This window comes from Triturus cristatus, chromosome 2_1 (genome assembly GCF_964204655.1).
Source record: "Triturus cristatus chromosome 2_1, aTriCri1.1, whole genome shotgun sequence".
NCBI classification, from domain to species: Eukaryota; Metazoa; Chordata; class Amphibia; order Caudata; family Salamandridae; genus Triturus; species Triturus cristatus.
This window is the reverse complement of record NC_140581.1, coordinates 1,033,212,806-1,033,227,706: the sequence shown is the minus strand read 5'-3', so window position 1 is coordinate 1,033,227,706 and position 14,901 is coordinate 1,033,212,806. Positions and strand designations below refer to the sequence as shown.

Sequence of the window (14,901 nt, the reverse complement as noted above, 5' to 3'; positions counted from 1 at the left end):
GATTATGGAGAGTCTTCTTGGATCTGAACCGGGCACAGGCCATACATTTCGATTCGTCGTGATCCGGTGAGAGGCATTTGTTGCACACCGGGTGGACGTCGACATGTGGATTTTTCGCGTGGCAAACAGGACACCGCTTGAATGGGGTCCTCGATTCCATCGTCGATGTAGGGTCGATGGTCGGATGAAATGGATCCGAAAAAGTTGTTAAGGTCGCTAACTAGCAAGTAAACTGTCGATATCGATCGGGAACAGTACCGACGAAAACTAAAGGCCTTTTGGCCTGAAAACTAAATTTTCCTAACTTGAGTCAAGATAAGCACATCCGAACCCAATGGCGGAAAAAAACAATCTGAGGATGGAGAGGATGCCCATGCGCACTGTGGTCCAGGGGAGGAGTGACCTATCTCAGGATACTTCGAAGACTCTTCCAGGACAACAACGTGCAAACATCCGGACCCAACACTAGGCGGCGATCTATGCACAGATATGAATTCAGCAGCCCACATGCCTCGAACATATGTTTTTTAAATTACAGCTTGAAAAGATCAGAGGTCACATCTCTTTGTATCATAATAAACAGTATATAAACAGTGTATTGACATCCTGTGTGCCCTTTGAAATAAACTTGCAATAGTTTTATTATTATATCTGAAACCGAAAAATAGGCAAATACAGAAACACCCATGCAAAAGAATACTAAACAAGTCTGTTTTATTTCTAAAACTTGAAACAAATGAAATTTATTTCTTAGTTTTAAAATCCATTGCTTTTCTCCCAGTGAAAAAGCCTATAAATCCAAGGGTGCCTTGACTTTATTTCAGATTAGAATAAAACATTGATTTAAAGTAAACTTTTAATAGATATAGAGGTCGCAGCTGTTTTGATGGGGTTTTCAGCAAACAAAACAATATGTTGTTACAAAACACCCTACACAATTGTAGCAAATGTCCAGGATAAGTCGCTACACACTTAGCACAAATTTGAGGTTCCTTGTCTCTGTCTGGTGGTACAGAACTGTTACTTCTGGGAATAGTCCACTGCAGCATCAAGGCACTATAACCACACAATTGCATTTAAATTAACTTTTATTTGAAAAATCTGAACAGTACTTCATTGTATCTGAGGGCTGTAGAAGTACTTGCAATCCCAATTAGTATTCTCTTGACTGGAAGAGAACAGATCCTTTTTAAAGTTTTTCCATGGCATGTGTAAAACCCAGCCATAAAATGAACAAAAACAAATCTAGTCCATTCAACGAGTGAGAAGTACACAAGTATTTAATAACATGTTAAGACAGCCCAAAAAGAGCAGAATTAAAACGGTCTTGTGCACAGCATCTGTAAATGGCAAGTACTGCAGCAACAGTGCCGCTGTCAGCTCAGGCGCAAGCTTTGTCTTTGAAAGGCTCAAGCAGGTTCTAGTCGATCTTATATGCATGGGATGGTGAAATATAACTTAAATAGAGTAGTTAATCTTTGTCTCTGTCTATGATAAATGTTTCTATAGAAATATGGCATCCACTCTGAAACAACGAAACAGTCCCACATCTGCTTCGGCTCTCATTGCATTTGAAGTAAGCACTGATGATTTAATTCTTTGAAAAAAAAAGACATCTCTCATGGGCATGACTTCAGATTTTACTCCCCCAAATCGTCATCGTCCTCATCATCATCATCATCGTCACCTTGGTCTCCAGATTCTAAATCGTCTTCATCCTCTACCTAGCGTAAAAAACACGAGAAATACCTTAAAATGAAGTCTTAAATCATATACGAAAAACAGCAGAGAAATTCAAAAGAAATACTAATCAGTTACTTTGGTACCCTTAATCGATTGTTGTGTTTGAATCATTCTGTTATAAGGCTGGCAACCCAACTGTACATTATAAGAACATGCAGTAGTAACGCACAAGTTACTACTTGTGTAACAATAGATCTGTAAGAGACATTAGTTAGTGATAGATTTCTTACCTTAGAATATTCCCCAGGCGTCAGTCTGGATCCGGAAAGTTTTCTGCTTAGCAGTACCCCTGTGTGCCAGTAGGTGGCGCCGTGCAGCTCCGCGTCCGTCACTGGCGTGCGCGCCGGGACGACGCCACGGAGGCTGCTTAGGTGCCACCCATGCGCGCTGACGTCAGTTCTGTACACGGCTTTCCGCGCCGAAACGCAGAGTCATGCAAGAAACTGACCTTTGGAGCATAAAACTAGAGCCCTAAAAGGGAATGTCCTTAACCCTAGTAATCAGTTCGCAGAACAGGGAGGATGGGTGGGGCAGTAAGGAATCAATCACTAACTAATGTCTCTTACAGATATATCGTTGCACAAGTAGTAACTTGTGCATCTAAAAGAGACACGTTAGTGATAGATTCCTTACCTTAGAATAGATACCCCAGCAATACCAACCCCGGTGGTGGGTCTGCGAACAAGATTACACCAAAAAGTCACGGAGCACAGAACGGCCAAAGAAGCCGTCTCTCCGGACCGGACTGTCAAGGCAGTAGTGCTTGGTAAACGTGTGCCGCGAGGCCCACGTAGCTGCCTGACAAATATCCTGCAAGGGGACACCGCGTCCCAAGGCAGTAGAGGCTGCAGTTGCCCTGGTCGAATGGGCACGCAGTCCCACAGGAGGCTCCTTCTTGGCCAAGGAGTAACAGGCTTTGATGCACAGAACGACCTACTGGGAGATGGTCCGCTTGTGCACCGCCCGACCTCTTTTGGCACCCACGTAGCCAACAAAGAGCTGATCATCGACCTGGAACTGCTGTGTACGTTGCAGATAGAATGCGAGCGCACGTTTTGGGTCAAGACGGTGGTGCTGCTCCTCTTCCCTTGAAGGATGCGGAGGCGGAAAAAAGGCGGGCAAGTGATGGTCTGCCCGATGTGGAAGGGCGTGACAACCTTTGGCAAGAAAGAAGGACGTGTCCTCAGAGCCACCTTGTCTGGATGAACAGAAAGAAAAGGAGGTTTGGAAGAAAGAGCTGGAGCTCACTCACTCTCCTGGCAGGGGTGATAGCTACCAGGAAAGCAGTCTTGAGAGTAAGAAGACGTAAGGGACAGTTATGAAGGGGCTCAAAGGGAGCGCACATCAGAAAAGTCAAGACAGGATTCAAGTCCCACTGAGGCATTACGAAGGGCACAGGTGGGAACGTATGCATAATGCCCTTAAGAAAACGGTTAACAACCGGGGACTTAAAAAGAGAAAGCTGATCTGGAAGCCGTAGAAAGGCAGAGATGGACGAAAAATAACCTTTAAGAGTTCCCAGAGCAGAGCCCTGCTGGGCCAAAGAGAGAAGGAACAGAAGAACCTCAGAAAGAGGGGCAGAAAGGGGATCCACAGTCTTAGCTGTGCACCATGCCACAAATCTGTTCCACCTACAGGCGTATACCGCTTTAGTGGAGGGAAGCCTGGCTGCCAGGATGACATCACCGACTTCGGGAGGAAGATCGAAAGGTGTCAACAGTCGCCGCACAATCTCCAAGCATGGAGGTGGAGGCTGGACAGGTTCGGGTGGAGGACCGTTCCCTGCTGCTGCGGCAGAAGATCCTCCCGAAGAGGCAGACGGATCGGGGGATCGATGCTCATACTCAGCAGCTCGGGATACCATACTCTTCGAGCCCAGGCTGGAGCCACAAGAATAACTTGGGCCCTGTTGCGCCTGATCTTCTTCAGCACTCTGGGCAGAAGTGGTACAGGCGGAAAGGCGTACAACAGACTGCAGCTCCACTCGAGACGAAAAGCGTCTCAGAGCGAGTGCCGCCTTGGAAATTTCAACATGTAGAACTGATGACATTGCTCGTTCTTTTCGGTGGCGAATAGATCTAAGCAAGGCTCTCCCAATCGCAGAAAGAGACCTTGCGCCACGTCCAAGTTCAGACGCCACTCGTGATCCACCATGCACCGGCGGCTGAGTTTGTCCGCCCTGGCGTTCAGAGAACCCGCCAGGTGTTGAACCACCAAGGTAATGCCTTGATGTCCCAGCCACGTCCAGAGGCGCAGAGCCTCCTGACACAGGGTCCACGACCCCACCCCGCCTGTTTGTTGCAATACCACATGGCGGTGGTGTTGTCCGTGAACACCTGCACTACACTTCCCCGGACAGAGGAAAGGAATGCCTGCAGTGCAAGCCGGATCGCCCGCAGCTCGGCGAAGGCTCGGCGAAGGTTGATTTGGAGCCGGGACTCTGCCGGACACCAGAGGCCTCTGATCTCCGCCTCTCCCATGTGGCCTCCCCAACCCAGGAGGGACGCATCCGTCACTACTGTGTGCTCCCGGTTGGGGAAGGGAGAGGTATCTTCCATTGACCCAATCGCGATTCGTGAGCCACCTCCGAAATTGCCGTGCAGCGCCCTCTGAGATCTGGACATGATCCCGGGATAGAGGCTGAAAGAGCGGAACCACAGCCTGAATATCCCAGACTCGCTGTTCGGGAGGATAAACCCGAAACAGGGTCGAATCCAGAACCGCTCCGATGAAAGGGAGCTTCTGAGAGGGACTCAGGTGCGACTTCGGCACATTGATAGGGAACCCCAGCAGATGCAGGAGGTCGGCCGAAGTCTGGAGGTGGGAGACAACTGCCTGGGGCGAACCCGCCTTTAACAGCCAGTCGTCGAGGTAGGGGAAGTCTGACACCCCTGACCTGCGCAGATGAGCTGCGACCACCGCCATCACTTTCATGAACACCCGAGGGGCGCTGGTAAGGCCGAAGGGGAGCACGGCCAACTGAAAATGCTCCTGGCCTACCGTGAACCGCAGGTAACGCTGGTGGGCTGGCAGGACGGGAATGTGAAAATAAGCGTCCTGCAAGTCCAACGCTACCATCCAGGGTCCAGGGCAGACAGGACCTAAGCCAGAGTCAGCATCTTGAACTTCTCCTTCCGGAGGAAGTGATTGATGTCCCGGGGGTCCAAGATGGGGCACAGGCCCCCCCCTTGTCCTTCTTGGCGACCAGGAAGTAGTGGGAATAGCAACCACTCCCTACTTCCTGATCGGGAACGTACTTGATGGCCCCCTTGGCCAGGACGGCCGTAACTTTCTGACGGAGAAGAACCAAATGATCCCCCGACATGCGGTGGTACCGAGGTGGCATGGCTGGAGGGGAGGACAGAAAGGAGAGCGAGTAACCTTGGCAGATTATCTGCAGCACCCACTTGTCCGACGTAATCTTGCGCCAGTGGTGGAGGTGAAGGTGAACCCTGCCACCCACTGGCGTGGGGTGCCCCCTGAAGCTCAGATTAGGAAGGTTTTGAGGCAGAAGCGGCGGGGGTGGAAGAGGACTGCCCCGCACGCTGGTTACCATACCCGCCCCTGCAGAACCCATGTCCGCGGCCTCGCTGAGGTTGGTTCTGCACAGGCTTGCTGGAAGAGCACACCTGGGTACCCCTGCCGTGGCCACGAAAGGAACGAAACCCCGTTGTGGCAGGATTTTTCGAGGAAAACCCCAAAGACTTGGCCGTGGCACGAGAGTCTTTAAAGCGCTCCAGGGCATTGTCAGGCTTATCACCAAAGAGGCGGGAGCCATCGAAGGGCATGTCCATGAGCGAGCCCTGGACATCGGGCGAGAAGCCAGTGGAACGCAACCAAACTGGCTGAGGAGAACAACCTCTTGCCATATTGGTCCAGCCTCTTAGAGTCCTTATCCGGCAGAGCCGAGGGAAAGGCACTCTGATGTTGAGGCCTGAATGACCAGGCTCTCGGGCGTGGGGTGAGTGGTCAAGGAGGCGGGATCACCAGGTGCCGGGCGATGACGCCGAGCTACGTTCTTATCCACCGGCGCCCCCAAGGCCGGCCACAACCAAGTACCCAAAAGGACTACGGTAAGGGCCTCATTGAAAGGGAGCAGCGGCTCCGACGACGTAGATGCCGTCTGGAGCACCTCCGTAAGGGGGTTGGTCTTAAGGGACACCGTAGGGAGGTCGAGCGTCTCCGCGGCTCGATGCAGCACCATAGTGTAGGAAGCGCCCTCCTCCAGAGTAGGTGGAGGCGAGGCAAACCCTGGGTCAGAAGACACATCAAGTTCACCCGCGTCTTGAAGGTCATCCACCCAATCCTGCTCGGAGTCACACTGCTGCGCAAGAGGGTCTTCGGAGCCATCCCAGTCCTAATCCGGCTCCGGGTTAGAAGAAGCTAGCCGCAGCAGCGGGACCGGAGTCGGAGAGGGGGCCAGCGGCGCCGGCCGGGGGCCGAACCGGAGCCGCATCCCAATGAGGATCCCAGGTCGGAACGAAATGGTCCGAGAACCTAGGCAGAGGCGGGATAAACGGCACCCAGTGCGGCGCCTGTGGCCGGAGCCAAGGGCAGCGGCGGGGCCGGAGCCAGCGGCGTTGCACCTTGTGGCGCCGGAGCCATGGGCGCTGGATCCAGTGGCTCTGTGGCTGGCGCTGGAGGCGGTGCTGCGGATCAACAGGATCTGGACACGGGGCCCGCAGGCGCACTGGCGGGAACCAGAGGCCTAAACAGGTGGTCCAAGGCAGCAAGAACCTATTGCCGTTGTTCGGGAGTCGCCAACGGACCCAGGTATAGCGGGTAGGCCGCGGGACTCCCAAGCTCCAGAGGAGCCGTAGAGGCAGAGCCCCTGTCCCCCACGTCCGCCTCCGGGGAGCGACGGGGGGACGTCGGAGAGCGAACACGCTTTATTGACTTCTTCTTATGGTGTTGCTTACCGGAATCTGAAGGTAAAGACTTAAGAGTCCGAGGAGCGACGGCTGCGGTCCCGCGAGCGGTCCTGCGAACGGCCCCTAGACCCGGAGTGGCGGTGAAAGGAGTGCTGGACCTCCAGCCTTCATGCCTCCATGCCTTCGGGGCCATGGCACGGCAGTCCCGACAATCCCGGGAGTCGTGGTCGTTCTCCAGGCAGTAGAGGCAGACATCATGGGGGTCCCGCCACCAGCATATTACGGTGGCACGACCCGCAAGACTTAAAGCCGGGCATCCCTACGTGCACCAGGAGACAAGAGAAGGAGACAAAAGTGGTAAAAAAATGACCGAGGTACGTGCTCAATTCGGATCTGCGCTTTCGGCGCGGAAAAAGAAAGAACTGACGTCAGCACGCATGGGTGGCGCCTAAGTAGCCTCTGTGACGTCGTCCCGACGCCAGTGACGGGCGCGGAGCTGCACGGCGCCACCTACTGGCGTGCAGGGGTACTGCTAAGGAGAAAACTTTCCGGATCCAGACTGACGCCTGGGGAATATTCTAAGGCAAGGAATCTATCACTAACGTGTCTCTTTCAGATATGCATATGTTTAATGCACTACTAACTATCCCATACACCTCATCTCAACTGGACTGTAAATGGAAGGGAACCCCTAATGGACCAACTGCATAACCTCAGAGATTGTAGAGATTCTTTCACTTACTACCTAGTTAAAATCAGAAAGAGCGGTTCTGAGGCAGTAAATAAGACAATAATCTCATTGACTTAAAGAAGTCTTAAGTATAACACTACTTGATAGTAAGTTTAATTGTTTTTCTCTAGAGCTATTTAAGCCAACATCTTTCATGACCTTTGAATGCATATGTTGCTTAATCAGGGCAAAAAAAAACATCGCAATGTTTTAAGTTATGTGTGGTCCAAGATGGTATGTTACTGGGAAACATCCATTACAACACAGTCATTACAACGACCGACCTTTACAACGCAACTGTTACAACGTAACTGCTTTTACATCGCATGCCATTACAATGCATGTCACTACAACGCATGCCACTACAACGCATTATAAGGTAAGTAATGGAGATTTTATTAGTATTAGGGTGGGTATGGGTTTTGGGGTACAAGGAAATAGTAATTTTTACCACTACACTATCCAACACTTTCCCTACTGTTGCACTCACTGGAGTGGGAATGGTAATTGTTACACTTACACTATCCAACACTTACCCTACTGTTGCCCTAAAAGTATTATGCGTTGTAATGAAATGCGTTGTAATGGTATGCATTGTAATGGAATGCATTGTAATGGTAGTTTTAAAAAAATGCGTTGTACTCGTAGTTTAATGCTTTGTAAAATCATGCAATGTAATGTAGTTGCGATGTAAAGACTGAGTTGTAAAAGCATGCATTGTAATTGCATACGTTGTAACGTCATATATTCTATGTTACTTCTTGATATAGAGCACAAATCATACCCGAAGGTATATCTTGGCACTACACCAGCAAAGAAATACAACATTGAGCCTAAAACAACCAGCTCTTAAGGAGTTTTTTAAATTTAGCTAAGTCAGAGAAGTTGCGGAAATGATGTGGAAGTTGATTCTAAGTAGATGGAGCAGTAAAGGAATAAGAACTCCTCCGCATCTGAAAGTATGATTGCGGGGAACGATCAAGAGCACCTTGTCGCTTGATCTCAGCATTCGGGAAGGACAACAGAACTGCAGTTTGTCTATTAGGTATGTGGCGGTTCCACCCATCAGAGCCTTATGGGTGAGACAACAGATCTTAAAGAGAATGCGCTTCCTAATCGGATGCCAGTGTAAAGATCTCAAGGTAGGCGCCGATGGGGAGCTAGCTGGGAGATCACTGACCAGGAGTGCAGCAGTATTTTGCACCACCTGGACTTTGGCTAGCAGCGAATCATTTGCAGCCATGAGCGGGGCATTGTCAAGGTGGCTTATGAATAAGGCCTGGTCCAGAGTCTGTATTGCAGAAGATGGAAGCCAAGGGAAGACTTTACTCAAAAGCTGCATAGTTGCAAAGCACACCCGGAAAGTGGCGGAATTTTAATCTTTCATGGATAAGGCCTGATCTAGTTTGACACCCAGATTTTTTAATAATGAGCATGGGAGAAAACTCTGCCCACAGTTCCGAGGGCCACCAGTAAGGGGTCCAAAGGTCCTGGGCTTTGCCGAATGGCACCGCCTCTGTTCTTTCAATGTTGAGTTGAAGGCACATTTTCAAAAAACAATAAAGTAATGTGCTTTCTACAATCGATTGAACAATGTCATATCTAAAGTAAGGTGTTTCGGTAGCAAAGAATATGTGGCATCAAAGAGCATTAGAGTTCTTCCTGAATTGCAGAAGATAATTTAATTTCAGGTGCTGTTCTGGTATAACTGTCACTACATACGAGCTATACACCACACTGCTTATGTCTGTATTCCAACTAACAAGGCATATGTAGTCTAAGCTCAACATCTCCCCAGAGACCAGCATAACTCAATTCTCTGAGCAGTTTCCAATGTTTATTTTAAAAGCCTTCAAAATGGCATGGGGAAAGGGGCACCTGTGAATCTAAGAAATATACAAATGCTTGTGAATTGTAGATGGAGTATGTTACTTACCCTGCAAGCATCTTTTCGTAGCGTGTAGTGCTGCAGATTCATATGCCCGGACTCTTGAGGAAGTTTTATGATCGGCATTGTGTGTCGTTTGTCCTCCTACTTGAAGTATTTCGCAATGTCAGCGGTTCCTTTGTTAGAAAATGTTTTTTTCCCATGTCATATATGGACTGAAGATATAGTCTGCTAAGTTAGCTTTGCTGTTGAACATTATGTATTTGTGTACATTTTTGTCACCATCTTATGCTGGGGAAGCAGGAGGGTGCATGTGAATCTGCATCACTACCTGCATTCGTAGCATGAGCCCTTGGAATAGTTTGGGGGCGTGGCTACGGCGGCAATGGCTGCGGACGTGTTGGTGTAAGTCTCTGCCAGAGGCTCCCCTTGCCAGGCACAAAGCTCCGTCTACAACGCTCCGGTGGACACCAGAACGAACTGGCGCCTGTGTGGGAACATCCTGCACCTCCGCTGAAGTCCCTGCCCCGCCCGGACCAGGACCGCCGCACCGAGGCTGCCCCGTGAGTGACCTACCTTGCTGGGGGATACAGAACGGGCGAGGCGGAGTACGGGAGCCCGCGGCTAGTCCCCGCCCACAGGGCCGCGACTCGTGGGCAGCTCAGGGAGGACTGGGATTGGGGACATCTGCTACGCCCCCCCCCCCATCGGCGAGGGCTCTAATGGCAGAATTAGGGAGCCAACACAGCGATTGAGGAACAGGCCTGGGACCCCTGGCTGTCCCACGCCGGAGCACTTCCTACGAGCGGCGGGCCAGGAGTGGACAGGTGATATTAAGCGAGGACCGCCCGAACTGGTGCCGCCTTCGCCTCACTGGAAACGCTGAGGCGCTGTTGCCCATTTAAGTCGCAGCTGCTTCTGCATGCCCGGGAGCCCGACTGGGGTTGCTGGGTGCCTCCGGCGGGAGCAGGCTTTTGCTGGATGCAGCGGTGGGGGCTGCCTCTCCTACGCCACTCGCAGCGCCCTTCCTAGTGCGAGGCGCTAGAATTGTCGTGCCGGCCACAGAAGGCTGAGGGACAGAGACCCTTGCTGTCATCCATGAGGAGACCCCCCCCCCCCCGCTGCCATGGGGGGGGGGGGGGGTATAATCTCGACGAATTGGCCAGAGGCGAAGTGGTGAAAACTGGCTGGCCTGTGGCCTGCTGCACACGTTGGGATTGGGGAGGCCTCGCGCTCAGCGGGGGACGGCATGGTGGCGCGCCGCCTTGAGGCTATTGAAGGCGGCACAGCCGCGAAGGAGGAGCAGCGGTTGACACGGGGGGTGGCTGCTGTCCGGCGGCTGGTCGTCTGGTGCCCTATCAGAGATCCTGGTTGGATGCCCTGCCTGCCGCCGCTGCTGAGATCCGAGCCTGTCTACTGCTGGGCGCACTGAAGGCGGGGAACTGAGTGTGGAGAATATGTTGGGGGGGGTGGGGGAGGGAGTCCCCGAGTTGCAGTGATCTCGGCAGAAGTGAGACTGGGATATTCGTGAGGCTACCGCTGGAATCCGTGACCCCCCGACCTTTGAGGCGGCAGAGCTGAAGACCTGTTGCCCGGACTGACCTTTGGCAATTCCCCTGATTTTCTGGATCTGCCGTCTGTGTGCTGTTGGAGATACCCACAACACCGTGGGGCTGTGAGACGACCTACGTGGGTGGCGATGGCGCTGGAATGAGGTGACCTACAACATATATGGCCCACCAAGAGGATGTGTCCTGTCTGAGATCTGGGGATTGTGGATGGCCGTCTGAGAGTCATTGACTTGATAGGCTGAGTGGCCCCTGGTGAAAGATCGGCAGGATCACTTGGCCAGCGGAGCAGCATAATTCGCTACACATATACTGTGGACTGTAATCCCAGCCGAGTTGGAGGGACAGTGCGGTGAGACCACATCAGGTGTAGGATTACCGGGGTGCGCTACCGCTGCGGCTGATGTCGGGAGGCACCCAGCCGCGGACCGGAGCGGGGGGCGCGCAGACTCTGCCGCCGTCAACTAAGTCCAAGATGGCGAGGCAGGGAAACCCGGATCAGACGGTGAACAAACTGGATGCGGTCCTCGCGGCTGTGGAGCGGTTGGAAGAAACTATGGCTCAGACCCGAACCTCCTTGGAATCTAAAATAGACAAGGTGGCCATAGACCTCGCCCACTTACATGCGGATCACCGGAAGTTGACGGATCGCACCACAGCCGTGGAATCCACGCTCACTGAAGTCAAACCACAGGTGATGCAGTCCGATAAGCATATATAGGACTTGCTGCGCCGGGTGGAATTCCTGGAGAGCAGAGCCGAAGACTCCGAAGGTCGAGCGCGACGCAACAATGTACGAGTGGTGGGGGTTCCGGAACGCTGGGAAGGGAGAGAGCCGGCGCTGCGTGTGAGACTTGGCTCAGGGAGCTGTTGCCAGAGGGATCTCTTTCGCCGCACTTTGTCATAGAACGCGCTCATAGGGTTCCGGCGAGGCCCCCCCCTGAGGGATCGGTTCCGCGGCCCCTGCTTCTTCGAGAGCTAAATTATCGAGATCGAGACTCCATATTGCAGGAGGCCCGGAAGCTACAGGAGATCCAAATTGACAATCATAAAATAATGTTCTTTCCGGATTATACTATACGTGTGCAGCGGCAGCGACTTTCATTTCTGGCAGTGAAACGACGTCTCCAGCAAAAGGAATTGAAGTACTCCCTGTTATTACCGGCCCGCCTGCGAGTGGTCGCCAACGACAAAACACACTTTTTTGATACACCCGAGGAGGCGGGGGACTGGTTGGACGCATTTGCGGGAGGGGGGTCTCGAGATGGCGATGCAGCGGCGCAGCAGCAAAAGGGATCCGCTTCGTCGCCGCAGAGGTGACCTCAGGCCCAAGGGAAGAAGGGGGCCAACGTCACCGCCAATGGGGCCCCTCCCAGAGTTGATTCCGAGAGGACAGAGAGACGCCCTGCAGGCGGCGGCAGAGATCGGCGGCTCGATGACAGTGGGTAGTGTATCTGGCTCCAGTCAGAGGGATTTATCCAGCGATGATGAGCAGATATATGGAATACCGGAATCACAGGACTCAGTTGAACAACCGGATGTCACCCCACAGACGGCGGATCTCCTTATCTGAACATTACAGAACTCAGCCCGCAGCTGATAAGTGCGTTGAGGTATCTGGGGGACTTGATGGGGGTAAGCCAGGAAATGGAATGTGAGTCATTGTAAGGGGAGGCGCGGGGCCTGGGCGGGTCTGTTTGCGGGGATTGTTAGTGCGCAGGTGAATGGGGCTCCACTGGGTTTCGAACATACACTACAGCAGTGGAGGGCAAATGCACGGACGCCCCCACTGGAGGAGTGCCTCTGTGAGATAGTAGGTGGCCTGCTTTGCTCCCATGGCTAATTTGCCGGCTGCCGGGGAGCCTCTGGGGGAACAGAAGTAAATACTGTGGACACTCTAGTAGAGTACCACGACGTGCACCCCCCTGGATTGATTTGACTGTTATTTCCAATTGGACGTTTGGGCGATTGCCGTTTGCATTTTTGCCCTTTTGGTATTAGTAATGTTTGCATTTTTATGTAATTGTGTTCTTTATATGATGTTGAAGGTTCTGGGTGGAACTGCGCAATGTCTCCATCAGGCGAGAACATTTAGTGTGCAGGCTGGGGAGCGCCGAATACTGTTGTGCTTCTTGTGTGAGTTGGTGGGGCTGCTACTAGAGCATGCTGGCTGGACATGTCGTAGGGGTTATGTCTACGGTTAAGATAGGTACGTGGAGTGTGAGGGGGATGCACACACCATCACGTAGATATCAGATTTATTCATACCTCACCAGACATCGCGTGCAAATAGCTTTATTGCAGGAAACGCACATGTCTACAGCGGAGACACAACGATTGCGTCGCCAATGGCGAGGGCAGTTATTTGCTACGGGGTATTCAGCTTATGCGCGAGGTACGTTAATATGGGTGAGATCGGGGGTTCCTCTTCAAGTTACGCAGTCACTGATAGACCCGGAGGGGCGATATGTGATACTCAAGGGTACACTGGATGGCCGAGATATAGTGATTGCATCGCTATATGCCCCAAACACAGAGCAGGCTGTATTTTTTGATAAGATATCCCATCTCCTGGCACAATGGCATGACATCCCAATGTTATTATGGGGCGATTACAACAGTGTGCTTGACATCTCACTTGATCGCTCATTCCCGCCCCTCCCAGACACCAGCACACATCTGGCCATGAAGGCACTGACTAATTGGGCAACGCAGTGGCGTCTGACAGACGCTTGGAGGCACCAGCACCCCCAGGACAGGATATACTCCTATTATTCTGGGGCTCATGACTTACATGTACGCCTCGATAGATACATGCTCACAGCTACATTACTCCCTCACATATCGGCGACTTACTACATGGGCAGGACACACTCCGACCACAATCCACATATAATAGAGCTACTCTGGGAACAAACACGCCCACCAGTTCCGACCTGGCGATTACAGCCGGACCTGTTATTAGATGCACCTTTCCGTAATCTGTTAGCGGCTACGGTTGCGCAATACTTCGAGGATAATAGTTACAGCCGGACCTGTTATTAGATGCACCTTTCCGTAATCTGTTAGCGGCTACGGTTGTGCAATACTTCGAGGATAATACCGGCACGGCCACGACCCCTCAGATAGAGTGGGATGCATTCAAAGTTGTTGTCAGGGGGAGTTGCCTGGGAGCACAGGCGGGCATGCGGAGGCAACTGGAGGCGGATCTGACTCGACTGGAAAATGTATTGCTCCGAGAGGAGGATACAGCGCTGGCAGGTAACGCGGTGCCACTAGAAGACCTCAGGGTAGAACACTCGGGATTGCTGGATCGGCTTTGTAACTTAAACTACGCGGCACACTCTGCGCGCACACACCATATGGGTGATAAGCCGGGTAGATTGCTGATGTGGCTGATACGCCAGGATGATAAGACGGCACCTGTGACGGCACTACAAACAATACAAGGGGTGGAAGTGTATGCCCAGAACGACATACATAGCGCCTTTGTGGAACACTACGCTGCAGTGTATAGGTCCTACTCGGTAGCCACGGCCGCTGAAGTACAGGACTTCCTAGCAACTGCAACCCTGCCGCAGCTAACAGATCAGCAGAGAGAGGACTTGAGCGCCCCTCTACAATCGGATGAAATAAGAGATAGCATTTATGCACTATCCAATGGCAAAACACCAGGCCCAGACGGACTGCCGGCCGAGTTCCAAAAGGCATACTCGGACGTGCTAATACCAGAACTGCTGCGTGTGTATGGGGCGACGCTAGACTGTGCGACACTCACACCCACACAAAATGAGGCCACGCTGGTCTCATTATTAAAACCTGGCAGAAACCCGGTAGCATTAGGCTCATATCGCCCGTTAGCTCTGTTAAACACAGACTACAAGATCTTGGCCTCCACTCTTGCTAGACGTATAGCCCCGTTTGTGCCGTCTCTGGTACATGAGGATCAGAACGGGTTTGTTCCTAATAGAAGCACTTCATATAATATCTGCAGGCTGTTTAGAGTTCAGAGGTATGCAACAGGGACCTGGCCTCGATCCGGATGCCTGATATTAGATCTGGAAAAGGCATTTGACTCGTTGGAATGGCCTTATCTAGCAG

General features: G+C 52.1%; 1 protein-coding gene across 4 annotated transcripts in view; it reads right to left on the bottom strand.

The window, feature by feature from the left end:
* Positions 1-697: 697 nt before the first annotated feature.
* Positions 698-14,901, bottom strand: part of USO1 (USO1 vesicle transport factor) — a 448,004-nt gene continuing 433,800 nt past the window's right edge. For all 4 annotated transcript variants that reach the window (XM_085635281.1, XM_085635255.1, XM_085635264.1 and 1 more), the window contains one exon: positions 698-1,724. In XM_085635281.1, coding sequence (XP_085491407.1) covers positions 1,641-1,724 — 84 coding nt within the window. In that variant the 3' untranslated portion in view covers positions 698-1,640. The remainder of the gene's footprint in view (positions 1,725-14,901) is intronic.